This window comes from Caretta caretta, chromosome 21 (genome assembly GCF_965140235.1).
Source record: "Caretta caretta isolate rCarCar2 chromosome 21, rCarCar1.hap1, whole genome shotgun sequence".
Taxonomy (NCBI): Eukaryota; Metazoa; Chordata; order Testudines; family Cheloniidae; genus Caretta; species Caretta caretta.
In genome coordinates, this window is record NC_134226.1 from 9,829,589 (window position 1) to 9,857,057 (window position 27,469).

The 27,469-nt window shown below is 46.8% G+C and overlaps 2 protein-coding genes across 2 annotated transcripts in view; one reads left to right on the top strand and one right to left on the bottom strand.

Moving 5' to 3' along the window:
• The first annotated feature begins 475 nt into the window (after positions 1 to 475).
• On the top strand, positions 476 to 7,999 carry LOC125625120 (polymeric immunoglobulin receptor). Its single transcript, XM_048826786.2, has 7 exons — positions 476 to 673; positions 1,887 to 2,228; positions 3,418 to 3,738; positions 5,051 to 5,150; positions 5,897 to 5,991; positions 6,198 to 6,253; positions 6,756 to 7,999. Exons 1-7 carry the CDS (start codon positions 631 to 633, stop codon positions 7,023 to 7,025), a joined length of 1,227 nt encoding a protein of 408 aa, XP_048682743.2. The 5' UTR covers positions 476 to 630; the 3' UTR covers positions 7,026 to 7,999.
• Positions 8,000 to 8,144: 145 nt separating this feature from the next.
• Positions 8,145 to 27,469, bottom strand: part of LOC125625269 (adenylate cyclase type 10) — a 28,279-nt gene continuing 8,954 nt past the window's right edge. The window contains exons 13-33 of the mRNA XM_075122130.1: positions 27,147 to 27,300; positions 25,823 to 26,012; positions 24,777 to 24,863; positions 23,657 to 23,940; positions 22,936 to 23,072; positions 21,379 to 21,507; positions 20,043 to 20,324; positions 19,196 to 19,543; positions 18,219 to 18,290; positions 17,408 to 17,471; positions 15,928 to 16,072; positions 15,552 to 15,611; positions 14,688 to 14,860; positions 14,310 to 14,460; positions 13,394 to 13,604; positions 13,208 to 13,304; positions 12,696 to 12,814; positions 11,360 to 11,477; positions 10,584 to 10,779; positions 9,997 to 10,200; positions 8,145 to 9,040 (exon numbers count right to left, since the gene is read on the bottom strand). Of these exons, the coding sequence (XP_074978231.1) occupies positions 8,774 to 9,040; positions 9,997 to 10,200; positions 10,584 to 10,779; positions 11,360 to 11,477; positions 12,696 to 12,814; positions 13,208 to 13,304; positions 13,394 to 13,604; positions 14,310 to 14,460; positions 14,688 to 14,860; positions 15,552 to 15,611; positions 15,928 to 16,072; positions 17,408 to 17,471; positions 18,219 to 18,290; positions 19,196 to 19,543; positions 20,043 to 20,324; positions 21,379 to 21,507; positions 22,936 to 23,072; positions 23,657 to 23,940; positions 24,777 to 24,863; positions 25,823 to 26,012; positions 27,147 to 27,300 (3,488 nt within the window). The 3' untranslated portion in view covers positions 8,145 to 8,773. The remainder of the gene's footprint in view (positions 9,041 to 9,996; positions 10,201 to 10,583; positions 10,780 to 11,359; positions 11,478 to 12,695; positions 12,815 to 13,207; positions 13,305 to 13,393; positions 13,605 to 14,309; positions 14,461 to 14,687; positions 14,861 to 15,551; positions 15,612 to 15,927; positions 16,073 to 17,407; positions 17,472 to 18,218; positions 18,291 to 19,195; positions 19,544 to 20,042; positions 20,325 to 21,378; positions 21,508 to 22,935; positions 23,073 to 23,656; positions 23,941 to 24,776; positions 24,864 to 25,822; positions 26,013 to 27,146; positions 27,301 to 27,469) is intronic.

The following is a 27,469-nucleotide window of genomic DNA, read 5'->3' on the forward strand; positions in this document are numbered from 1 at the left end:
GCTGTAAGCAAAAATATCATCTCCAGGTCAGCATCCCAAACACATTCAGACACAGAGCTAGAGAACAACACAAGGGACCCTGATGAGAAGCAACTTGAGGGATGTTCTACTAAGGAGATGGCATGGCCTAGTGGATTGGACACTGGGCTCAGAGTCAAGAGACCTGTGTTCGGACCGGCTGTGTGACACTGGGCAAAGTAATTTCCCATCTCTGTTTCCTTAATGGTACAATGCAGCTATGGCTCATTCCCCCCTTTATAAAGTGCTTTGAGATCTAGGGATACAAAAGTGAAAGCTGTTCATGTACTATACACCAAGGCTACAAATGTTATTAAAAATAGAACATGGGCTAATCTCTCTCTTTCTTCCCCATTTCCAAGAGCAGATCGCCAAACATGTGTAAAAATGAGAAACAGCTGATAGCCAAAATGCAGGCTTCCTGTCTGAACGCTCAGATTAGGACTGTGGTAAAAGCATCTTTCCAACAGTTGCAAACGATATTGTCACTCTGCAGCACGAGGACACAGACAGTGACAAAGGGAGTTCACTGCCGACCCATCTTCACAGCAACAAAGAAGCCTCAATGTTGCATTCCACCTCTCCAAGATCTAAACCACTTCCCACGACAGGATGGGTCGCTTCCCAGCCCGGCTGCTACTGCTGGCACTAACAGGTAAGGCACCGAGAGATTGTCCCTCCCCTCCCGTTGACTCTTGCATTCGTAGCACACTGCGCTTCTTTGCTCTTGCACTTATCACATTGGCCAGCTGCGAGCAGGCACGGAAATTGGGTGCCCAGCTATTTGCCATGGCAAGAAATGCTCGGCTTGCTGGGTCTCCATATTTTCCCCTAGTAAATGCATATGTTATAGTGGAATGAAAAGCCATAAAGTAGATTTCAGGGAGGGTTTAACCACCCCCAATTTTTGGAAACAGGCTCTTCTCATGCTAGAAGGGATTCCTGTCTCCAAACCAGCCTAGGAACTGCATGCCATAAGTCTGGAGAAAGTAACAGAGAATGTGCTGTAGGGAACAATCCTGCAAGATGACTCGAGGATTAGATGATCAGACCAGAACACTTCAATCTCTTTGGTCACTCGATTACAGACCTAAAAGTTGCAATTCTTCAATAAAAAAACTTCAAAAACAGACTTCAATGAGAGACTGCTGAATTGGAATTAATTTGCAAACTGGATACAATTAACTTAGGCTTGAAAAGAGACTGGGAGTGGATGGGTCATTACACAAAGTAAAACTATTTCCCCATGTTTATCCTCCCACCCCCCACCCCCCACTGTTCCTCAGACATTCTTGTCAACTGCTGGAAATGGCCAACCTTGATTATCACTACAAAAGGTCCCCCCCCCCCCAACCCCCCGCTCTCCTGCTGGTAATAGCTCACTTTAAGTGATCACTTTGGTTACCGTGTGCATGATAACACTCATTGTTTCATGTTCTGTATGTACATAAAATTCCCCACTGTATTTTCCACTGAATGCATCCGATGAAGTGAGCTGTAGCTCATGAAAGCTTATGCTCAAATAAATTGGTTAGTCTCTAAGGTGCCACAAGTCCTCCTTTTCTTTTTGCGAATACAGACTAATACGGCTGCTACTCTGAGACCCGTGCCAGTTTACCAGACAGAGCCAGCCTAGCTCCTGATCAGTTGTTCACATGGTAGCCGGCAATGAAGATAGGGGGGACACAAGCTTCACAGTGGGGAAGAACATGGGAAACTGAATGGGAAGGCGGCCGAGCAATGGATCGAGTCTCAGCACAGAAGTTCATTTAGACAGAGATGGGAGCCTGGACGATGAGTCACAGCAGCCTGAAGTCGGAGCATTGATGGGCAGGTCATTCTCACTAATGCTTTTCTTTCCTTGGCAGGGCCGTGCCTGGCAAGAGAAGAGCCGGAACTGGTGACAGCTGTACAGGGAAGCTCTTTCAGTACAAGGTGTTACTACAAATACAAGTATGCACTGGAGGAGAAATTCTGGTGCAAGATGCTGTCAGACCAGGAATGCAACAGAAAAATCTTCCTGACCGTCCGAGCAAAAGGAGGGAAATACCCAAAAAGAAGGGTCAATCTAACAGACTTGGGAATAGGCTGGATTTCTGTGTCCATGACGGAGCTCAGGATAGAGGATTCAGGAACATACTTGTGCGGGGTTTTGAATCATCTGACAATTATCCCATTGAAAAAGATTAAAGTGGTGGTTTCTTATGATGGTGAGCTATAGATCACTCATGGTCTAGTTGAGACACAAATCAGCTCAAACCAGGATATTCCAAATTAGACTAATGCTCCATTCCTATTCCAAAGAAAACACAGGGTATATAGATGTCAACTCCCCAGTATATATGGTAGAGAGAAATGGCTAAAATAATAACCTTCAATTACATATCTAGACATAGAAACACCATCTGTATCGTATGCATGTATTTAGATGTACGCTTCTCACACATCTAGATAAAAAGAAAAGCTGGTTAGGAACCTATCTCCCCCTCCCTCCAAATAATTTTGACCAAAAAAACCCAAACAAACGACATTTTTAGTCTTTTTGTCAAAACAACGAAAACCAAAAGGTTTGTGTTGAAAACTCAAAAAATTTCAACTTTCAATTGTTCAATTAAAACTTTTTTAAAAAAAAACAATGAAAATGAACATTTCCCCCAAATTTCCTATTTAGTCAAAAAGCCATTTTGCATCAAAAATTGAACCTTTTAGATGGAAAATCTTTGACCAGCTGGGATAGAAACCCCACGGCATGGAGAAACCCCACTCCCAATCTGAAGCGCTAGTTACCAGTTAGGATGAACAACAACAAGACAGGGCTTCTTCATTCGCACCGTCCCTGTCCTGGTTGAGTGTTGTTTGTTATCACTGCTGGTGAAAGGTGCTGCAATGACACCCTTGGACCCTTATCCTGACACACAGGGGAGGCCCAGCATGGTCAGTCGCAGTGCAAGTTTCCCCGTGCTGCCCCAGCGAAACTACCCCTGCCCTGTCCTGGGTGGTCCCCCATTCCAGGAATGAGAGAGGCATCCCCTCTTCATGAATCATTCAGTCCTTGGTTCCTCAAATGCTAAGACCGCCAGCAGCAGAGGGGCCAGTTGTGAAGGTGCATTTTCAGAGTGGCAGCAGCATCAGGCTGGATTCAGGGCTGCCCCGTGGTGATTGATTGCAGCTTGGATACTGCGCAGTTTTCCCGTGGTAATTGTGCACAGCCAATCCTAGGAAATATTCTCCTTGGGCTGGGAAAGATTATTTCCATGTCTTTTGCAAGCTCCTGTTGGGCTGGGGTTTGGTCTAATCCTTTGTCTTCCCATTTAGATGCAGGTGGCATTTATACACCTACAGGACATGTCTCTTTCCTTCCCTCTCTCACAATAACCAGTCACCGGTTTCTCTCTCCAGCTCCCATGAGGCTATCTGCAAAAGAAGGAGGCTCCATCTCCTTAAATTGTTCTTATTTTGTGATGGACGACAGCAGGATACCTAGTAATTTTACCTGGTGCAAAATGGTAACCGCGACCAGATGTCAACCTGTTGTCAGCGTTGAGATCGATCAGATTGTTAATACACAAGGAAGGACCAGGATAAAGATTGACCGGTGGAACCGAGAGATTATAGTAACACTGGTGGCACTCCAGCTACGTGACTCAGGGGAGTATCGTTGTGAGACCCATCTCCAGGGAAGTACCGTGCTACTGAAGATGATCACACTGAATGTTTTGGGTGAGTTACTCAAAGAAAAGTGGACTTCCCTTAAAAGTCAGCAAATTCTCATCCCCTGGTGGATGTGGTTACAGGGCAGAACTCAGATGGGCTCCTCAGAGCAGGGAAATTGCAGGAGACCCAGAGACAACTTCTGAATTTACCTTTTGAGACTTTTGATATTTACCAGTATTAAAAACAAACTCTGGCAGATCCTCTGCCTCACGTAAATCAGAGTGGAATCATTAGTTGTTATGGATCTACACCAATTTACACCAGCAAATGAAATGGCCCCAGAACTGATCTGAATGTTGCCCAAATCTCTGATTGAACTCATTCCTTTGTTATAGTTCATGAATACTAAACTTTTCTTTGATCACTTGATAATTACCTGTTCTGTTCATTCCCTCTGGGGCACCTGGCATTGGCCACTGTCGGAAGACAGGGTACTGGGTTAGATGGACCTTTGGTCTGATCCAGTATGGCCATTCTTATGTTCGATACCCATTTTCATGCCTCTCCACACTTCCTACTCTGAGCCAGTATAGGAAACAGAAATACAGAAAATAAATTGGGAGAAGCGATTCCTGTGGTCTTTCTGACTAGACTGAAAATGGAGCCTCACAAGGGATAGCCTGTCCCCTAGACACTTCCATCCCAATAACCCTGAAGAGGGTCAGATCATAAACTGTGCACTTGGATCTTTATCCAAGGGGACCTTTTGCCCATATGTGGCTTATCAGTCCCTGCTCACATGTATTCTCTGGCATTAGCCCTTTTATCTGTCATAAACCCCAGACCTACCAGGTCCATCTCACTGGAGGCACTCAGCAACTGGCAAGGTTGGGCACATGGAAACCAATGGTTGTCTAGACTATCCCTCTGGCCATTGCAGGGTTGTTTCCTCTAGTAGATTTTCCAAGGCTTGGTCCTTACTAGCTATAAATGTCTCCAGTGAAAAAGTGTAGCCCAATGGGTGGTGTGGGAGCCTGGGACTCGGAAGATGTGAGTTCTAGTTCCATATCTGCTACTCACTTTCTGGCGGTATCGACACTAAACTTTTTTTTGCTCAGATACTACGGTGAGGGGCACCATATAACAACCTGGATAGAATGCACAGCACTTCCTTGAGGGATTATTGGACTCCTCTGGGCGGTAAAGAGCTCCTGCATCACACCCCATTGTCACATTCTCACTGCTGACCAACAAGTGATCACTCAGGATTAGTACGAGGAGGCTCTAAAGATTCGTTGTGATTTCCCATCACTTCCAGAATGTCGAGCAGGCCAGGGCCGTGCGGGGGAGAGCCACTCACTCCTGTGTTTATTTTCAGAAAAAAGTGTGTCTCATGATACAGTTAATGAGGCTACTTCGCCTCCCACTAACGAGGGGGAAAACGCCCACCCAACTGTGGCCAGCAACAAGGAGCAGAGGTATGAACATCATACAAACAAAAGTCTTCAGGGCTGACTGTAGGGTCCCCAGAGGAGATTTGCTGGGTCTGCTGCAGATTAAAAGGGTGGGATTGTAAAAGACTAACACACACCCCCTCCTCTGAGTCTCTTACAGGGTTTGATCACCCCCAAGGCAGTGGAAAGGCACCCACTGGCTGTAGTAGGAGTGGAACAGGCCCTTAGTGAAGGAGTTGAGCTGTCTGTTCTTTCCACTCCTTAAGAATACTTAGGGGATGAGCGCAGCACCCAGCTGTGCTGTGCCTTCTCTGTCTCTTGCATTAAGAACACAGCCTAAGACCAAACAATATCACATGTCAAATGAGAGCCATTACCAGGCCTGATCAAAGACAACCCTGATAATTACCCTGATGAAAGACAGACCCGTGGAGGGGGTACAGCATAGCAATGAGGTGGGCTCCCTTTGAATTCTAGTAGCACTGCCAGCAAGTGCTAGATAATAATTCAAGCTCCTGAGTCTATCCCTTGCAAGAAGCAACCCTGGGAAAATACAGCAGGCCCAGATCCTCCGGTGGCATCAGTCAGCGTATCCCCATTGACGTCAGTGGAACTGCATTAAGGTACAAGCAGCCGGTGTGATTTTTGCATGCTGAATTTAGATCTTGGAGCCTTAATCCAGTTTCCAACACACAGAGTCCCCTCCCAAATTAACCAGGTCACCTTTGATGCCAAGAATATTAATGGAGATATTGTGCATTTCCTTGCAGAACTCTTTATGTTGTCCTGGCACTGGTCTCCCTCCTGGTTTGCAGTGCACTGATTGCGATCATGGCTATTATTTTCACCAAAGGGAGAAAAAGAGGTACATTTCTATCACTTGTCCAGTTTTCATGCAGTTTGGGTTTGTTTCCCACTGGCCTGGGTCAACAGTAGTGAGGGTCATGCTGAATGGAAATGGGGGGGAGAGAGGTGCTAGATCCTTCACCCCGTGGCCCACTTTTAGTTGTACATAAAATACAAAGGGTTAGGTACAGTTTGTACATTAAATTTAGATTCTGTCTTTCACAGTAGAGAATGGGCTGAATTTTGGTGACCACCCTAACTGCAGGCTAGCAGCACGGCAGGTAGGTTGAAGGTCTGGTATTTCTAGCACTTTGTTCTGTCTCCTACATCTAGCTACTTGAAGCAGATGGAAGCAGGATTGTCTAGTGTTTAGAGCAGGAGAATGGGAATCAGGATTCTTGTATTTCTGTTTGTGTGCTGGTAATATGGATATTACCATGACCACAAGCTGCATGAAGTTTAATGTCCCCGAATCTGCAATCTGATCAGCATGGGCTCAGAGGTCTAAACTCAGAGATCCTTGAATGCTAGATGATTGCAATGCATTCATATTACTGAACAAACCAATATGGGAAGTGCCTCAGTCCAATTCCTCAGTCCTTACAGTAGGGATGTTCTGTGAGCACCCTAGAGAAATGTATTTCTCTTTTCCTGTGCCCCCTAGTTTCACCATCTAGAGAGGAGATTTTTAGCTGTGGTAAAGTGAGACTTAATATTTAGGAAGTGGAAGTGTTAAAAAAAGATGACTTTCGATTTATTCTCCTATTATTTGTGGCTTTCCAGAAGGATGAAGGACACCCCAGAGATGCCACCCCCGATGGGGAATTGAAGAACGGTATAATATATGCCATGCTAAGGCACCAACCCAAGCCAAATCCAGACGATGTCACGTATGCCAACGTGGAACCTCCACCAAAGCCAAAAGGTGCCAAACATTCTGCTGAGCCCTCAGCTGTCCTGTTCTCCTCAGGCACCATGGAATATGCAACCATCATCTTTGGAGACTCACCTCCACGGTCTGGGACTAAAGAGAAACAAACCGTCCCTAACTGAACTCAGATCCCATGAAATCTAGTGTCCCCCTCCTAGCTCTTCTCCTGAACTGCTATCGCAGAAACTGCAGTCGCTGACAATTGAATGCATCTGGAATTGAAAGGAAGATACATGCCGCACTGGTTGTCACTAGCTCCTCTGGGCATTACCACAGTGCATCATCTTAAATACAAATTGTGGTGTAAGGCTTATTTACCTTGTGGCCTATTGGTAGGATAGACCTGTGTCTACTTTCCTGTTTCTTGTCCCCATGGCCAGGCAGGTGCAGGGAATTCTGCAGTGGTAACATACTCGCTCCTTGGTGGGGAGAATTAGTGACCTGCATTGCCCAGCAGGGATCTCTCAAACAGGAAGCAAGGATGACGGGTGCTGCAGGGAGTCCCACAACCACAGGAATTGTACAGTAACATAGGACCATGGGGGGTACGAGTGCAAAGCAGGTGAAAAGGAGAAAAGAAGGAGGGGATGGATTCAAAGGACTGGGACAGAGATGCAAAGAACTGGAAAAAACAGCTATACTGCTAGGATGACCCAGTAGCAGGATTCAGCCACTGGGAAATAAATGCAGTGGAAGGGTGGGGTGCATTTACTTTCTCTAGTGGCTCTATTTTTAGTGATAGGCGGCTATAAACCCCCCATCAGGAAACTGGCTCCCTCTGATAAGCCACAGCGCCCAACAGGGAAGTGCCGTGAAATATAGGAACATGCTCCATTTCCCTTTCAGTCTTACAACTTCTCTAACGGTTCAGTTAACTCCACAGTGGCTACCTTTCAATCACCTCCCTCCGTTGGGCCCCAGTTCAGCAAAGCACCAAAGCACATGCTTGACTTTAAGCCTGCGAGGATGCCTCCTGACTTCCGTGAGACTTCAAGTGCTTTGCTAAACTGGTGCCTCACCGAAGGCCATATGACTGTGCAAAGTAAAACTGTATCGTAATGCAGAGTTAACAGTGGGTGGGTGGGTGTGGAAGTCACTCTGTATTCACTTCTATGGCACATTATAAATATGTCTTAAATAAATTTATTATAAACAATACACATTTCAAACTGTTGCACCTTCCATTAAAATCTATGCTATTGATACGATTGTGGCTGGTCCCTGCAGGAGGAGGATTATGTTGGGGAAGATTATTTGCAGGAATTCCCAATGCATTAGCAGGAGGAATGAGTTCCCGGAAGAACAGTGGAACAGATTCCATAGCAGGACTGTTGTTATACACTGCCCAAGGGTTCAGGTGCAAGTTTTCAATACCCCTATCAGGAGATATATCTGCTGGAAGAGGGGTCTCAGTAGGACTCTCACAGAACCTTGTCCCGCTCCGAGGTTATCCTAAGGTATGTCTACACTACAATGAAACACCCGCAGCTGGTTCTGAGACCCTCAGAGCCCGGGCTCTAGCCCAAATAGCTGCACTGCAATTTGATAGCCTCACAGCCAGAGCCCTGCAAGCCCAAGTCAGTTAACACGAGCCAGTCCCAGGTGTTTGACTGTAGTGTAGTCATACCCCTTGAGTACAGAGTTATACCCAATCACTCCAGGGTCCCATAAACACCACTAAACTACACAGACTAAAAGAAAAGAACCCCTTTGTGTCAGTTTCCCCCCTTTTTCCAAAGCATCCTTCCTCAAATTCTCTGCTGGCCTCTGAGCCATGACAAGGCAGGTTTTCAATGTACGTGCTCCGTATCCCAGCAAACCCTCCACCCTCCCCAGCAATGTCCTGGCTCTGACAGTCTCTCCTGCCCCCTCAGGCTTTGTCACCAGCACCCTGGGGTTTTCTGGACGTCGAGGGCAATGGGTGGGGTGCAATGCCGATGTATTCCATAGGCTCACCAGCAGGCACAGTGTGGGGGGACGTGGGAGCTTGCCCCAGCTGGAGATGAACAAAGGTCAATTCCTTCGGCATAGGTTCGGATTTCAGCCTCGATGCGGCAGATTTCATGTATTCTTGTGTGCCCTCTACATCCTGATCTTTGCTGTCCTTTAGCTCTTCCACTCTGCCGGTGGCCTGATACTGTGCACAAAACAGGAAATCTTCTCAGCACGGTTAATAACAATAGCAGGGGCTGAGCCAATGCCCAAGAGGGCAAGAAGGGAGAAGGAGAAAATGTCCAGCTCAAGGTGTTGGCCTGAGTTACTGAAGAGCAAAAAGAAAAGTGCACATTGCTTGTCCTCCTATCAGTAGTTCTGTCATGACATCTGTGCCCTGTACAGGGGGAGAGCCAGATCTCTGAAGCACAGGCCACATGGGCTAAGAACATCAGGTCAGATGGTCATGAGAAGGGAAGCTGAAACTCATGTTTCACAGTGGCCCCTGCTGACCAAGTTGGAGCAGCAGTAAAAGAGCTGTAACGGGAATTCTTATCTGTCTTTTTGGATGCACAGGTGCCACGGGGTGTGTCTATAAAGGGCAGGGGGAAATAAAGCAGCAGATGAAACCCAGACCCTCTCCCCTTAATGCCTAATCTCTGAATTTTTTAAGTAACTAAACCTGCAGTTTAGCAGGGGCTGTACCATAGGGGGAAAGTTATGTGGAAGGCAAAATAGTGAACCTGCAACAAAGACTCTTCCCCAGTGGGATCTCCGTGTACCCGCATCAGTTCCACTGCGGACCCTGACAATTCCCTCCGCGAGTTATCCAGTGTATGGTAGACTCCCTTTAAGTAGTTTGCAAGCCCTCTAGCGGTGCTCATCATGGTTTATGTTTTAGAAGCCACCAGAAACCAGTCTGAGCAGGAGCGTGTGCGTAGCTGGGCTTTGCACGTTTGTGTGCCCTAGTAAACACGGTAGTTTGGGATCCAACTGCGCCCAGGGGTGTTGTTCGTGGTGTTATTGTTACGTCAAGAATGAAAGTTACGACAAGTTGTCACTCGATGCCCATTGCACTGCAATTACCATTGCCCACCTTGTTTCTATTGTTACCCCAGAGCTCAGCTCCCCTGGCGTTCAAAGGGAAGAGTCACGGCTTACCTCGTTGTGGACACTGTCAGGGCTCACACTGAAAGAAGTTTCCTCCAGTCCGGTCTGGGAAGTGGCTGAAAGTTTGAGACCCTTCGACAAAGGGACCTGGCTCTTATCTTCATCTCCCAGGAGGTTAACAGAGGCTTTCAGGCTGTAAACCCTCGTGTGGTAGACTGGACTTGTTGAGCAGCGAGAAAGGAATTCCTCAAAGTACTAAAGAGAGGAGATTAGATCTGCTCTGAGTAGGGGCGTGGTGCTTAAAATGCTGGCAGCAGCCTGTCTACACTAGAGCTCCCTATGTAGCTGATCCCAGTGGAGCTGATTCCATATGAGCAGCCAGGGGAATTTTTGCAAAAGGCTAATGAGGTTCATTGGCAGAATTATATGGGCACTTGGGCTGGACTAGCACAGAATGCTGTGCACTGGCAGAGCCGCGTGGGGTCCGAGAATAATGGACACAAGAACAGGAAGAGAATGGCGTGTAACAGATCCGAATGGGAAGAGCTATGCATGCACAATACCTGCTCAGACCAGGCCTGGCTGTTACCGGTCCTTCCCTTAAATAAGCACTGAAATTGACATAAAAGAAAAATCACCCCGAGCGTTGAACTGCGAGCCTCCCGGACCTTCTCGGGCGTGTCTTCCATGACTCTCCGGAGCAACAGGCCCTGGCATTCCAGGAATCTAAAAAAGCCGTGAGTGCCAAAAAGGGATGCATTCGTTCTGCTCACCAGCCGTTGGGCCTTTGTGAAATTGTCCTCGAACAGATCCCACTGCTGGAGTCTGCCAAACCTCCAAACAAACAGGAAGGAAGCCGTCAACCTCTTCCATTCACCACCGGCCAAGGCTGCTTTAATATTGCACTCAACAACTCCCCTTTTATTCTTACAGTAGCTTGCAAGGAGCAGCGGGTGGCTTTGCAGAGCTGCTCATAAAAATGGGACAAATGAGAAAAGAGCCTCCCCTATTTTGAGGGTTTAAAAGGGACTTAAATGGCGACAAGTTTTTGTGCTGGCCTCTGCACAGGGGTGAATGTTGCCCTAGTTCCATAGGTGCCCTAGGCAGTCACATGAAAGGGCCATTTCATTTTCAGAGCAGCTGAGCACCTGTAGCTTCCATTAAAGTCAATGGGAGCTGCAGATACTCAACCCTCTGAAAATCAGGCCCCTTCTCGCCAAATGCTGGAATTTAGGTCCCCACGTTGGAAAATGTTGGCTTTATTTATTTTTTTAAAACAGATTCTGCAGCAGGGGGTGAATTCTCTGCACCCAATTCCATACCTACAGGATCACGGTTCTTTCCCCACAGCGCACAAAAGAGCGCAAGCTAATGCCCCAAAGCAGAGACATATCTGATGAGACCCCTGTATTACCAGATTGCCAAAGAGGAATATAGACTCAGCATGATGTTGCTCTGAGACTTAAGGATGCAGCTGGCTTCATATTGGTTTATGAACTGCAGGCACTCCTCAATGGGCCTGTAATCAAACCCTGCAAAAGAAATGGGCCTCAGAGAAGCCATTCCACTCAACAGCACTTAACAGGACAGTGTCGGAACAGAAGAGACCTCACAACAGCCATTCACCTGGGTGTGTTTGGTGACAAGGACCTTGGGTTGTCAGTTTAAATCATGGCTGGATGCTGACTGAATCTGGCATTTTTAGTGAAGCACCATGTCCCTGGTGCCATCAGAAAGCATCAAGAATGAGTTAACATGAAGACATCAGTTACCTTTCCTCCTAGAGGAGGCATCCTTACCAGGTGGTGCTCCCTGAGAATAAACCCCTGCACCCCATAGTGGTCTACTCAATGCTAAGGCCATGGCTTTAGGAGATGAAGTTTGTTTTTTGATCAAGTAGGTCCTACAAAAACATATTTTCCCTTATGATGTTTTGCCCATTAATAAGGAATCCTGTTGGTCCCCTGGCAAAAGCCAGACCTAGGGTAGCTTCAAAACCACCAACCCCAGCTTGTAGTGTAGAGGTGGAAACCAGACAAGCTCATCCTGTTGGACAAAGTCAGCACTGCTCTGTGTGCTTCCTTTAAGTAAGTCAGCAATCTGTGTGGCATGCAAATTGGTCCCATCTAGTACCTGATCAGCAGCCAAAAATCAGCTTTCAAAACTGTCCAAAAGAAATAAAAATGGCCTGTATAGGTCAACAGAGATTTTCATTCCTTACATTAAAACTCAATATAAAAAACTCATGGTAGGAAGAGCAATGACTCCCCTCTTCACACACTAAGGTCCCAACACAAGAGAAACTGAGAGGGCCTGAGAAAGGCACGGCTGCATGAGAGGCTAGCAGATGCCTTTCCAAGTTGTGCTCTTTTCTGGCCATCTCGGAGTCCCCTTGAACCATCTCAGTCTAGACGTGCAAGAACAGAGCACCTCAACATTCCTGATGCTCTGCTTCATGACGATGTCGTCTCCCTTTTACATTTAGGGCGTAAGCTCTTTGAGACAGAAACGGTCTTTGCTCTGTGTTCATACAGCGCCTTGCTCAATGTGGTCCTGGTCTGTGAGTAGAGCTCCTAGGTTATAGCCACACAGATACTACTAATGGCCATAGTGGATACTGCTGGTAACACAACCCTCCCAGCCAGTGTAAGCACTGCATTAAGTGCCTCTTCCCATCATGAAAACTGCATGAATCCTGGCAGAGGATAGCAGTGTCTGGCCACCCTTCTTAAACTCCAGACAGCACTTACCAGCATCACAAAGCAGCAGGTCTAAACAGGCTGAATAGAAACATGCCAAGACCATGATGCTCTCCTCTTGAGTAGCCAGTTCCCACAGCCACTCTAAGACTCTGATGCATTGGGTGTACCTACAAAATAAGACCTACGAGCTCTAAGAGTCATTATAAACTACCCCTTGAGACCCTGTTGCGCAGCGGGAAAGTCCTAAGGGAGCTCTGACCCTAACATGCTAGCAGTAGTTGGCGTCAGGGCTGGTTCGACAGCAAGCCTTTCCAGCTTGCTGTATCATACTGTTGATCCCGGCCAGGTTAAAATCAATCCACGCCTCCCCCTCTATCTACGTCCACCAATCGCACCATCTCTCGGACCCTTCTTCCATCTCCGTCCTGTCTTTCTTACGCCACCCCATTTGCCCATCTACACGCATTCGTCCATCTCTCTTTATAAATCATCTTGACCAACACAACATAAATACCCCAACTCTAGCGAGTTAACACAGCCAGATGAAATGATGACAGTACTTGTTCTTCAGGAACGCAGATTTGAAGAGAACCGAAAGAACCAGGCAGTGGAGGCTGGTTTTCCGGAGCCGCACACACATTGTATGAGCTTGAAAGCCTGTTGAAGAAAGAATACATATACCTGTATATATGGTGCGCGGGTTTATGTAAACTCTCCCTCCCAGCAAATGGTTAGAATGGACTCACCCAATTGGATGGATCGGGTCAGGTGACCCAAGCAGAGCTTGCTATAGGCCAGTGCCTGAGCTAACTGTGCTGTCATTAGCAACCTCTCCCTGGTGAAGGTGAAGTTGCACTGGGAACTTCTCTGGATAGCCATCATCTCGTATTTTAGCCACTCGTCTTTATAGCCCATACTTTGGGAGAACTGTGAAAAATCCATATATGTCGAAATGATCTAAGGCATTGAAAAGAAGATACGAAAATGCACCCTGCTGAAATTCACCAACCGTATAAAGAAAATAAAAGGCTGCTGAAGGAAAAGCCACGCAGCAGGCCAAGCAGGAGAAGACCCTAGTTTGGGAGCAAGCCTGGGGATCTTGCCCAAATAGAACATGGTGTCTCATTGTAGATGGTATGTTTAGGTGGAGAAAAATTTCCATATCTAGAGACATCAGCACTGAGTTGGAAGCAGCACCAGCTCAGTGGAGGTCTGGAGCAGGCTAACATGGGGCAGTGTGTTAAACATCACGCTGACACTCAATGGTTATCTGATTGCCACAGAGACTTTTCTAATTAAAAACATAGAGAAATATTTGACTTATGACTTTGCCCCCTGCTCTCAAGGCTGGGCTAATGGTAACTTCTCTTGCAAAAAGCTTTCTTTTTCTTTTTTAATTGCCAGCTCCGGTATAGTTTGCAATATGAAGACGCAAAGCCTTTCTGTTCTCGATCAACCCCACGCAGCAATACTGCCTGTGCCCAGAGACATTACCCCAGAGCATAAAATGGCCTCCTTTCAGAAGCCTTCTGGGAACTTCCCTCTTCCCAGGGATTATTACTTCTGGAGCCACGCTGATACGTGGAGGATATTCGCCTGGAGAGGTGAGGTAGCTAGACCTTTGCCATCTATACCAGGACTATTAGGAAAGGGCCCACACACCTGCATCTTGTTCTCAGACTCATCTGCCAAATTTATTTCCATCAGGGCTGCCAGCCGGGAGTACTTCCTGTTGGTGGTAGAGTCCAGGCTGTAGGACTGCCAGAGCAAGGAGAGGCAGTGAATCTGCTGCTGCAGGACAGCTAATGCCTTCCTACTGGAGAGACGGTGTTAGATGTTAGCGGTCACAGCAAGTCAAACGTATACGGTAACTGCTAATGAAATAATGAGAGATCAAGCAAAGGGGCCCATTAGAAACTCTCTTGAACACAGAGTGCCAATCAGGCCTATTGTGTTCAGTTTCCATGGTGACATTTGCAAATAGCTGCTGGCCTGGAGGGCTAAGACCCACAATCATCTGGCTGAGATTCCACCTCTTACTCTGTGTGTTGGGCCTGACGCTGCTGAGCATGATACGCAGAGTGTTTGGATTCTTCGAGTAACGACTGGAAGAAGGCTCCGAGCCAGGTACGGGGAAACCCCTTGTGCAGTAAGCAGAGGGCCCTCTTGATCAGTCTCTTGGCCAGTGCGATTTGGCCCATGTTGAAGCAGACCTGCATGGGGAGTGACTAGTAAGGCAATCGCTGCAACCACATCCCTGTATAATTGCACCTAGAGTCTGACGAGGTCAGGGAAGCTGAATGACATTTTCCTCATTTTAGGATAAAACATGGTTGAAGTGGGGTCCTGTAGACAAATTGAGCTGTAGGTGCCCAACAAAGGAATAATGGGGTACTGTGTATCTGTCTGTCTAGGTTCTATTCTGGTCCCTGCTAATATCTGAGTGCCTCACAAACATTGCAGGAATCAAATCGGGAGGTAGGAAGATTTGGAGATGCCACTGTGGCAAGGTCAGCCTCCAAAAGGAGATGGTGGGGTCTGCAGCTGAAAGGGAAGTTTGCAAACCCAAAGCCAGGAGCAGATAGGGGGGGGGGGGGATACTGTGTATTCCTTGGGTTGCTGCTGGTACTTGCTCCTCCAGGAAGCCGGGATCCAAGAGAGCTCTCAGATTGCACACTTTATTAGCAAACTGCAGCAGCCCCGGCAGTTAAACGGCAAAAGCAGGTGGGCTTCTGATTTTGCTCCAATCTTTTTTAAGGTGGCAGTGGTGAGATGGATGGGTGGTAGAACCCTGAGGGGTTTGCACAGGATTTGGGGCTCATGGGTAAGGCGGAGAGCAAGAGTCAGAAACCCCGTGAACCAGGTCATCTTTAGACATCCTTCAGCATCTACCTGGTTTCTTACCTCTCCCCTGAGGCTGCAGAAAGTGGCTTCCTCAAACTGGTTGATCTTCAGTTTAGGTCTCTGCAGACAAGGGAACACTGCCAATGCTGACAATTCCTGTAGGCCACTTGCTTTCTTCAAATACAAGTATGCCTCAAGCAAACACAGAGAGATACAGTGAGAGGCTGGGCCATCGCCTACCCAGAACACACAACTCTGACCCCTCCACCCCCTACTTATTAGCCAGAGGAAACTTATCCAGGGCCAGCTTTAGGGTTAGGTCAGCTAGAGATGCAGGAACATATGGAGGCCCACTCACCATATAATTGTTGGATAAATATAAGGAAGCAGCCGCAGACTCCAGAAGATAATAAAAAGCCCTCGTTCTGTCTTTCACCATCAGACAATGGCGGGCTAGGGCAGAGACCACCAATTCCACTCTCTCTCCACATTCACAGGGTGCCAGGTTTGTGGCTTCCTCTTTGCCACGTTTATGGTACTTAATCAGCTTGTCCACCCTGTCCAGGAACTCCTGTTCAACTCTATGGTGAGAGAGAAGAGAGGGCGAGCCCGCTGTAGCCCAAATTGAAAATCGCTAAAGGATCCCCTGGGGATGATCCCATCAGGGCCCAGTCCTCAGTATCCCCATGGTCATAGGGGCACCCCTACTGCAGAAAATATGAAACACTCCAAAATGTAACTGAAAAAAAATATTTCATTTCCTTTAAATTGACATAAAAATCCCCAAGTTGTCTGGCATCACCCACCAACCGAGGAAGGATGGGCTTCCAGTTAAGACATGGGACTCGGAATCAGGAGAACCAGGTTCAATTCCCCACTCTGCCACTGACTGCCTGTGTGACCTTGGGCAAATGCCTCTGTTTCCCCATCTGTAAAATGGGGATAATAGTAATGCCATACCTCACAGGCTGCTGTGAGGTTAATAAGGTGCCCAGATACTATATCCTAACTAGATAGAAAATCCAGTATGAAGCATTTAGACCACTATCAAAAATCCAGTGTACACAGGCTCCTGAACAGCAATCAAGAATTGCAACATAGGCATTTCCAGACTGGATCAAACCAGGACCAGTATCAGGTTTGCAATAGCAGCCAGCAGGTTATATGACTCCAGAAGGTGTGAGAACCCCGCAGCAGGCAGATGTGGGATAATCTGTTCCCCCACACCTGTTCTCATCCTGGTCTCTCATAGACAGAGATTGGCTAAAGCATGAGGTTTTATCCCCTTCCTAAATTTGTTGGCATTAACTATTATAACTCTGGACATTATTGTTACTCATATAAATGTCCACACCCTTTCTGAATCTTGCTAAACTCTTGGCCTCAGTGACTTCCTATAGCAATGAGTTCCAGTTATGCGCTGGGTAAAAAAAGCAGGGTTTTTTTTATTTCACTGAATGTCCCCTTGTTCCATTGCAATGAGAGGGGAAGAACAGAAACTCCTAATCTGCCTTTTCTAGACCATCGATTACTTTATATGCTTTTATTATGTCCCCTCTTGATCCCAGTCTGTTCAATCTCGCTTCATATGAGAGTTTTGCCAGGCCCTTAATCATTCCTGTCGCCCTTCTCTGAACCCTGTCTAATAATTGTACAATAGCCTTGCAAAAAGCAGCAATAACTTGTTATCATTGACCCAGGGCCTGATCCTAAATTCGCTGAGGTCAGTAGGAGTCTGCCCATTAATTTCGATGGGTTTGGGATTAGTCCCTGGCTGAGCCAGATCTGAACTAATGGCTTGGAGCTGAAAAGTTCTGTTATCCCATTTCCAGTCCCAGTCTCTTGAGCAACCTGTTCCCAAGGAATTAACTTGCTCTTTAAGAACACAGGTGATCAAAGATCCCCCCCCACCTTACCGGAGATGATCATCTGGCAACACCTGTTTATTCATGGCTGATTTTGCCCTGCACTGTAAATTATCTGAAAAGGAAGTTAAAAAAAAAAAAGGATTAAATGAATCATGTTCTAGCTTCCAAAATTTACTCTGTGGTTTAGGAGAGGGTATCCTTCACTTCCTCAGCTAAACTATTGTGCTGTGTTCCTGTGCACTGTTAAACAGACGTGGGTATGACGTGATGCCTTTGTTTAAATTATATATCAGCTAATTAAATCTGTAAAATTGCCGTGAGTGTTCAGCAAGAGGGACTGGACATTACGGACAGATGTCTCTGGGGAACCTGGCAACAGGGAAGGCAAGGTTTAGACTAGCAGAGTCTCAAGGAGTTTGCTGGTGAGGTGGACAGACTGGTGTGGCAGGGAGCTGACACACAGTTTGTGCTCCAGCAAACCTCTCTCTTGCTGAGGCAGACGGGTAACACAGTGGCTTAAGATTCTGGGCGCCCCGGGAGAGTGTCACATCTTGTGCAAGTCACTTAGGCTCTCTGTGCTTTAGTCCCCCATCTGCTGTGAGGAGAACTACAACTGAAAATCACAAGGCACTCTGATGAAGTGAGCTGTAGCTCACGAAAGCTCATGCTCAAATAAATTGGTTAGTCTCTAAGGTGCCACAAGTACTCCTTTTCTTTTTTCAGATACTGTGGTAATTGGAGCCAGGTAAGTATTGACACAGCCATAACAACGGATAGGCTCATCTCTCTCTATCTCCCCCTTTCAAAGCCTCCCCTCATTCTAACTGCGTTGCCAGCTGGGCAGCCAAAGAAGTTTTACCTTCACATGAGACCATGGGAGTTTCTATGGCAAGTTCCTGCCCCAGAGAGGCATCGGTCCTCTCTGGTGCATCTGAAACAGACAAGACAAAATAACTTCTGAATCTGAAATGCTCCATACAGGTATCGTTATCTTCCTGCAAACAGAGACTGGGGTTGCACTAGTGACCAGGTTTGCCTACTACAAACACATAAGCTGGGACTTTATTTTAGATCTGTGTGTTTGGTAAGTTAGGAAGCTGTCTGTGGTTCCTCTACCCCCTTATGTGATGCTCAGCACTGGAACTGCATCCAAGAATGCTCTAACCTGCATACAAGAAGCATCTGGATATTTGATATATTAGAAACCAGACATGGCATCAGATAAGCCTGACACAGTCAGCCAGTCAGGTGACCTAGTTCTGTATTGGCTATCTGGGTTGCAATGCAGATTTCAGGCTGGCTAATGTATCACTAGTCTTCCAGTTTGTCATTTGTTTGACAGAAGTAGGAAACACATTTGCAGAATTTCCAAAACTGGAAATATCAGATGGACAACCAGCACCTTGCAGGGTCTAGTACAGGGGTTCTCACAATGGGGCTCAGGACCCCTTAGGGGGTCACAAGGTTATTACATGGGGGGTTGCTAGCTGTCAGCCTCCACCCCAAACCCCGCTTTGCCTCCAGCATTTATAATGGTGTTACATTAAAAACACTTTTTTATGTATTTATAAGGGGGGGGGGTCACACTCAGAGGCTTGCTGTGTTAAAGGGGTCACCGGTACAAAAGTCTGAGAACCCCTGGAAGAGAACAGGAGATCTCAAGACACTGGGGCTATCATTCAACACACTGCAGAGTTATGCTCCAGAGACTGCAGGTATCATCTTCATCCTCTTACAGGCTATCCCATGCACTAGTGTGAACTACAGCCTCCAGAAATGCCAACACCCTGCAATGCATTGTCAGTCCCCCTATGCTATTTCCGAACTTCCGTTTACCTTGTGCTAAGCTTGTCTGAAGCCTCTTCCCGGTTTCTTCAGAAAGCACCTGAGCCGTGCCCTTGGTCTTACTGCCTTGTCCCAGCAAAGAGGCTTCATTGCCCATCTGGGTGTCCAGGGCATAGCGGTGGAAGGAAATGAAATCACCTCCACCGCAGCTTCTGCATTTGTGAGCCTTGTGCTCCAGGAAGGTGGCACATTTGAGGTGCAGGGCCTTCTTCTGATCCCCCAGCCACAGCTCATAGGCCCCTTCTCGCAGCAGGGGAGTGCAGAACCGCATTGCTTGATCCTGCTGCAACATCCCCCGCTCCTCTTGCAGGCTGAAGCTTTGAGCAGCAGCACCGACATCTAGAAAGCAGCAATAATTCCTTTATCGCATGATTGCATCAGATTTATCTGACTGGAAACCACTTAGACTGGCTGTTCTTCTGGGCAGGGACCTATCATTTTTTCTTTGTTGATAGAAGTGCTTTACACATCCAGGGAGCGGTATAAAGAAATAATAATAAAGCAGAGCCAATGAGATTACGATGGCTGTAGATCCTCATGCAAAATTCTCCTAAGCCTCCCGAGGAGTAATTTTCCCGGCACTTATGGACACAAAATATGATGTGGCATTTCAACTGCCATCACTGGCCAGTGACTATGTACATGGGGCCTGATCCAAACTCCAATGAAGTTAATGGAAGGAAATACTTCCATTGACTTGAACGGGATTTGGCTCAGGCGCACAGGGACAAAACAAAGTGACATTAGCCCATCATTTCCGAGGTATGGCCAAAAGAGAGAGGAACAAAAGCATTCCCAGGGAACACTGGGGGTTCTGGAAACTAAAAACCCTGCTCACCTTCAGAGTCCTCTGGCCCTAGGGATTGCATCGTCAGGGGGCCCAGATGTGTGTGTAAATGGCAGGAACCTACTGCCCGTGTAGCTCTGGTTTCTTTTCCAACATACTCAAACACGTGGGAACTGATCAGGCTCATGAGTGTCTCTTCCATCTTCTTGTTTGTCCACTCCGGGAGGATGTACAGCAGCAGCTCTGGAGTAAATGTATGGCCAATGACAGCTGCACATTTAACTGCCATCTGCTCAGAGGGGCTCAAGCTGTCCAACTGGGCCACAGCAATCTCTGCAGACAAAAAAGGTCAATCAGTTAATCACTTCCTCCCATGAATATATTAACTCATAGGATATTGTTCAGTTGGTAGCAATCTCTGGGATGTTGCATAGAGTTCCAGACAATGATTTTCAATTCCCATTCATGCTCATTTTATATCAGTGTAACTCCACTGACTTCAGTGATTGGCATAAGTGAATCAGGCCCAGAGTGTGGTCCCTGGTAAACAAAGCCAGATGAAACTGGAACGCGAGCTGTGTGGAAGCCTGCTCACTCCTGTTTGTTTTCTACAATAGGTGCCTCCTGTATAAGGACTGTGATTCCATATATTATGGACCCTCTGGTCTTTAGCCTGAGTCCATTCCAGGATAGCAGCAGAATCCTGTCTGGATCCCTGACCTCTTCTTTCTGTACAAATTAATACACTGAGGGAGCCCCCTCTGTGCCTTAGGGGAACACCATTTGTGAACACTGTTGCCTCGGGCAACTAAAAAGAAATCCCAGAGTGCAATTTTGCACTGACCTGAAGTGGGTTCGAGGTACTTTGTGACCAATCATTCAAGTCCATTTGGACGTGATAAGGCATCAGCTGGTGACTCAGAAGACCCAGACTCAGTTCCCTGTCACAGACCTACAGTGTGACGAAGCATAAGGCAAGTCACTTACGTTTCTCTGTGCCTCAGTTCCCCATATGTAACCCAAGAATAATGCTTCCCTAGCTCACAGGGGAGCTGTAGAGCTAAATACGCTATGGATCATAAGGCACAGATACTGTGGCAGTGAAGACTGCATGAGTACCTAGGCAGATAAATAAGCGGAAAGAATGGAGCTTGATTTGGACTGTGCACCCAAAAAGCACCACGGGTGAACGCAGTAGATACCCCTTTTATTGAAAGCTCCACACTATCTCAGTCTAACAGAGTTCCTAGAGTCTTTAGCCCTCCTCTGTGATGAGCCCCGGATCTCAGACCTGCACTGCGGCATTTAGCTCCCTAGGTCTTTTTCATTTGTCTTTGACCGCTGCCTCTGAAGAGACATGCTGAGCACCAGCCAATCAGCTGCTCACCTTGCAGCCTCGCCGGGAGTAGAACAGTGTCCAGGTCCACACCCGTCCTGATGGTACAAACGTAAAGCTCTTTGTTTTCCTTGGAGGAGACAAGAGGCGCTCTGTAGGGTATCGATTTCACAGCACTGACTGTGTGGAGAGAAGGAATCATTTGGAAACATTTTACAGTTTGAGCTCATTTTAAAACACACACACACACACACACATATACATATACACACACACACACACACACACACACACACACACACAAATTAAACCATGAGCTAGTGAGAGCTAAAGAACTTGTGCTGGTTTATTTAGTCTTCTGCACTATAGATATTAGAAAGGTCTCTGTAAAACTCATCTTTCTTTCCTCAGCATTTATTCCATCTGTCAGAAAATGCAAACTGCAGGTACTTTGATACAGGGACTGATAGATCTGAGGTCAGTCTAGTTTCTAAGCATCCTCGACAGCCTTTGCTGAAATGCTATTTTGAATCTCCCAACAAGCCACATCGCCTCAGATGAATCACGTCCGCACCAGACCACACTACAGGAGCTGGTTTCCCCCTCTCTAAGCAATGGAAGCGCATCTAGGCTGCGAATGGCAGCGCCGCAGCACGTATCACCTCCTCTTCAATGAGAGCAGCTCCTGCACTAAAGTCCAGAGCCAAAAGAAAGTTCAGCTGAAGACCGAGTCAACCCGATCTGATGTTAGATCATCCCCAAGTGAAATGTTTTTAAAAAGTTGGTGGCTCCGTGAGTTAAAGAAGTTTCCTTTCAGCCAAGATTGCATTTCTGGTCCTGGGCAGGATAGATTCAGAGTGGCAGGCTACAGGTAGAGAAGAACCCTATAATCTGTAGAATCTCCTTCCTTAGAGGTTTTTAAGGTCAGGCTTGACAAAGCCCTGGCTGGGATGATTTAACTGGGAATTGGTCCTGCTTCGAGCAGGGGGTTGGACTAGATGACCTTCTGGGGTCCCTTCCAACCCTTATATTCTATGATTCTATGATTCTATTCTATTCTATGTGTATCCTTGTGAATAGCTCACTGGAGGAGGACTGTGAAACCTGGGTTCTGTTTCCAGCTCTGCCACTAGCCTGCTGGGTGACCTTGGGCAAGTCACTGCCTGTTCTGTGCCTCGGTTTCCCATCTGTAAAGTGGGGGTAATGATATGGAACTTTGCAAAATCCTTTGAGAGCTACTGATGAAAAGTGCTATAGAAGAGCTAGGTATTATTCTATTCTATGGAGGTTCCTATACTGTCCTTACCATAGTATCTAGGTGCCTTCCAGTAGCATATGAAGGGACGTGAGCATGAAGGTGATAACTTCTACTCACACTGAGCTCGATTTGAACCAGTGACACGAAAGTGAAAAGCTCTCTATTCTGTTAGCCTCAGAGACTGAGGGGAAAGGCTCTCTGTTCCCTTAGACATCCCCTAAATTATCCAGACCTGCTCCATGTCTCCCAAGACCCAGCTAATATGAAATAGGGATGTAAACTGGAATTCTGAGTCCTCTGGCTGGGAACAGAGCCATGGGATTTAGATGAGTTAAGAAGGTGTATCGTACTAGACAGGTTATCCCACTCATCCTCTTCCTTCTCCTCCTCTGGGATGCAGCAAAACTCAAGAACCCCATTAGCATGGAGGTCCGTCAGTAAAGCTTCACAGTACAAGGGGACCCCAAAGCTTCTTTGTATGAGGAATCTAAAGAAAGGAGAAAGCCCAACACTTACTAATACAAGCAGCTTCTCAGTGGTAATATGGAATTTAGCACATTTAATATATTTTTAAATAGCTGATTTTGTTTATCTTTTTTTCCCATTTATGATGCATCGATTATCAGGAGGGAAAGCTAAGCAATAAAGGCCAAGACCCTGGAATGAGCAACTGGTCCAGAAGTGGGAGGAACAAATAGAATAGGAAATCCTCAGGAGATGAAGGATTGCCCTAAATTGTTTGTCTGGTTTAGCTGGTGAGCTGAGAAGGGTTTTCAAATTAAATTCAGATTCAGGAAACCGTTTAAGCGGGTGCTTAAGTCCCATTGCAGTTGATGGGATTTAAGCACATGCAATGAAAATGTGCTTAAGTGCTTTCCTGAGTCAAGACCCAGATCAGTAACAATACCAGGGCATACTTTAAACAGTGCTGGCTAAAGTTTAGAGCAGGGGCAGGGAATAAGGACTTCTATTCCCAGTTTGACCAGGCTCTTAAGGCTTGATGTCCCTCCCTGGTGGATTTGTTCCCCTCCACTTGCTAACGCAGATTAGTTGGGTGATAAGGGCACTTACATTTCCATCTCTCTGGGAATGCTCACCACCCCAAGGGCCTGACGGGCCATCTCCAAGAGTTTGGAAGGCTCCAGTTCCCGGAGGACAATGCCAGTGGTCTTGGGGCTCTTCATGATGCCTTCAGCAGAAGCACAAGGGAGCAGCTCTTTGGAGGCAAAGGGAGACAATGACAGGACTATAAAGATGGGGACACTCAAGAGGAGTTTTGCCAGAAAATCCCAGGAGGTAGCATCGATGTACTGGGCTTCATCAATGATGAAAACCAGTGTCGCTTCTCCCGCTGCCTGAAAAAGAAAAGGGACGAGATCAGCGCATTTGGCCAGGCTTCAAGAGGAGAGAAAAAGAGCCAAGACAGACCAGACAGGGGTTTGTTTCATTTCTTTAAGCTGGGTATTTTTAATTGACATCAGTTCAACTCTCCACTGATTCCTCCCTGCACCTGTTGAGCCTGAATGTTAAAACTCCTCAAGCTACTTCCTCGGTTTGCATAAAACAGCATAGCTCTGTTGAGGTCAATGTTGAGGTCAGGTTAAACCAGGTGAGAATCTGGCCCCATATTTCTAACCCAGCATTTAACTGGTAAGGAGATGAACCTTTTTACCAGTTTTCCAGGCAGGAACAAGCGCTATGCGAGGTGATTTTCAAGGGCACCCAGCTGATTTAGGAACAGAAATCCCAGTGACTTTCAACAGGACTTGTGCTCCTAAGAGACACAGCTGCTTTTGAAAATCCCAGCCTGTGTATTCAGGAAGGGCCTCCACCAAGCATCTCAGATTCAGGGAAGGCATCCCTATTGAGTCTTTGGGGAAGATAGTCCAAGTGGATGGTCATCCATTAAAGTAAAGCTGTTTGCTAGCCATGCCTTTGTAACCCACTCAGGGTGGTGCTCTGTACCCTCTAGTGGTGAGCTGGGCCACATACAGCGCTTGATGAACCTTCTACAGCCACAGCTGACAGAGCTGGATCTACACTCAGGCAACAGGTGCTCAACCCATGTTCTATCCCCACAGCCGATGACCTATCCAGGGGCACGGTTTAACACCTGCAAGCCCAACCTCTCACTTGTACCTAGTTTGGGATGTCTGTTCACCTCATTTATATGGTGATGGGGTTCGCTCACCTTCCACAGGACTCTGAGGAAAAGCATTTCCTCTTCTTTTTGCTTTGTCTCATTGTCCATGTGAGAAACCTCAGCTGACATGGGGAACTGGTCAGGAAGACACCAGCACAGTTAGCAAGAGACGCAGCATGCTTGGGAGTTAATGCATATTAGCAGAAAAGCAGCCAAGAACAAATTTCCAGTGCAGCAAGGTGTACATGCATTGCTCGTCGCTTTTTTTCTTTTTTTTTAAATAAACCTTTCCCTGTGGAGACCTAATGACTCAGGATTTGTCATGGGACACCCAATGGAACCTTTTGCTTCCTAGGCCACCGGCTTGAACTTGACCCATGTCACTGTGATGTTCCCATCTGGCCACTGTTTGATGAACTACATTACATGAATTTGCTGGCTCTTAGTCCAATACCTAGTGGGCAGTTATCCACATCACAAAGGTCACCACCCACCAGTGGCATCACCGCTGTCCGTCAACGGCACTCAATGATGAAATCAGCAAGAAGACACTTCTGCATGCATTGAACTCCCTCCCTCACACACCCCCTTGCCTTGGGCTGGATTGCTCCCCTCCATAAACCCCTCACCAGGTCTCCCTCAGTGCTCTTTAAGGGGTAAGAGCTGTGCCCCCAAAGCAAGACTGAGACTCAAGGAGCTGGCATCAGAACAGCAATGAGGCTAATCTCAGGCAAAGGTGAACAGAAGATTGCCTAATTCCGAACTCACAGCACGTCAAGGGGGTTTTGAATTCCTTGAGGTCACTGGATGCTCCAGACAAATTCAGGGAAATTTAGTAGCTGTATCCAATGTACCGGTCAGTCCCATCTAGAACAGTGAAAACGTTTTGGCTTTCTGATTTGGAAATTTGATCCTAGCCACAATTTTGACATTTCTGCCAGTGAAATTCAAGGCAAGGATGATAGATGCTGAGACATGGGCCAGGCAGAAATGAAGGAATCAACTGAACCCCCCGCTCCTTGTAACCGGCTCATGTACAAAGTGGTTACACATCACTGGGTCTTCTCCCAGAGAGCAGCTGCTTTCCCCATTACCTTCACAAGGAACTGATTATTGAGGAGACAGTAGAAGGTCTCATCCCACAGCCCACTGAGCTTGCTTTGGAGGATGTCTTGTCTCTTATAAGGTCTACAGGCATCAATCCCGAAGAATATGGCCATAAGTGACCGGATAGCATAGAAGGACTCCTGGATATCTACTTTGGACAGCTCCAGTGCTATCACTCTGTGTTGAAAATTATTATTATTATTTGTATCATGGTAGCACCAAGGAACCCCAGTCACGGCCCAGGACCCCATTGTGCTAGGCACTGTACGAACACAGACTCAAAGGTCTCATTCTATAGAGCGTCCTCTGAGCAGCTTGTGAAGTTTCTTAGAGATCTGCCCCCAACCTTGATTAGAAGTGTCTGACAGAAACTGTGTCGGGAGGGCAGGGGGGAGATGCAGCCTCTTGAGTGGTATATGGGCAAGCTAGATACACCCAACACAGTACGACATATGATGGTGGTGAGCCATAGATTTTAAACCCTGAAGAAACCATTATGATCATCTGGTCTGACTATAACTATAAAACATAACGTTAACAGTGCACAGGCCATAGAATCTCGCCCACTGATTCCTGCATCAAGCCCCTGACATCTGTGTTCAGATTTGGAGCTGGCTTCTTGGGGAAAACATTCACTCTTGATTTCATACCCAGCACATCCTGCTATTCATGTCTGTTTTTCACTGACATAGGGAGCAATTCTGCCTGCAGAAGCAGCCACAGGGAATAGAAAGAAGGCCACCTAAACTACAGGACAAATAGAGGTGGGAGATCACATGATGGGTTCACTGGCAGCTGAATAACCCTCCCCTCCAGTGTTGGCTCATTGAGGCGATGAGGATGGTATTTTATCCATGATAACGGAGCCCTCACTGGTGAGACCCAGATACAGGTGAAGGTGCTTCACGTGGCATTTTGTCACCGGTCTGAGCTCACATGACGGTCACCAAGAGCCACTAAATAAGTGGTTACACTGAATGACTGTGGTGGTATCATGATGAACACACATTGCAACCGTCGCTCGTGACACCCGCCGGAAGGGTTGATCTGGCTCCACGGATGAGATTGTTGTGGGGAGGAGGCTCTGAGAGAGACAAAAACACCCTAGCAAATACCTTCCCCTGAAACTCAAAAACAATTGCCTAGGAGGTTCAGATAAATATCTAACTACACATAGATAAGACCCTGCTTTATGCTTAGGGGTGTATTAAGTCTAGGATACACAAGTCAGGATTGAGGAGCCTTTGCAGAACTGTGTGGTGGCCCAAGACTGGAACAGGGATGCTACTAAGCAAAGTTATGAGAACTGACCTGTGATTTTCCTCCCTGGCTAAGTAGTCTATTTCAGCAATTAATCGGCTTTTTCCATAGCCCGTAGAGCCTTTGTACATAACAACACGGCCTTCTCTGTGTCTCACAAATTCTTGCAGTGCAGCCTGGAAGATTCTGATCTCTTTCTCGCGACCTTTCAAGAGGAAGGCATTTTATAGACAGTATACTAGGGTATAGGACATTGTTCTTCCTAGCCATGCAGTGGAAGTGGCTGTCTCTAAAATGCTACTTCAGACATTGGTCTTAGGGGGTTGTTCAAAAGCAACAAGAAAAAAAACACTCCAACATGCCGTGGGCCTAAG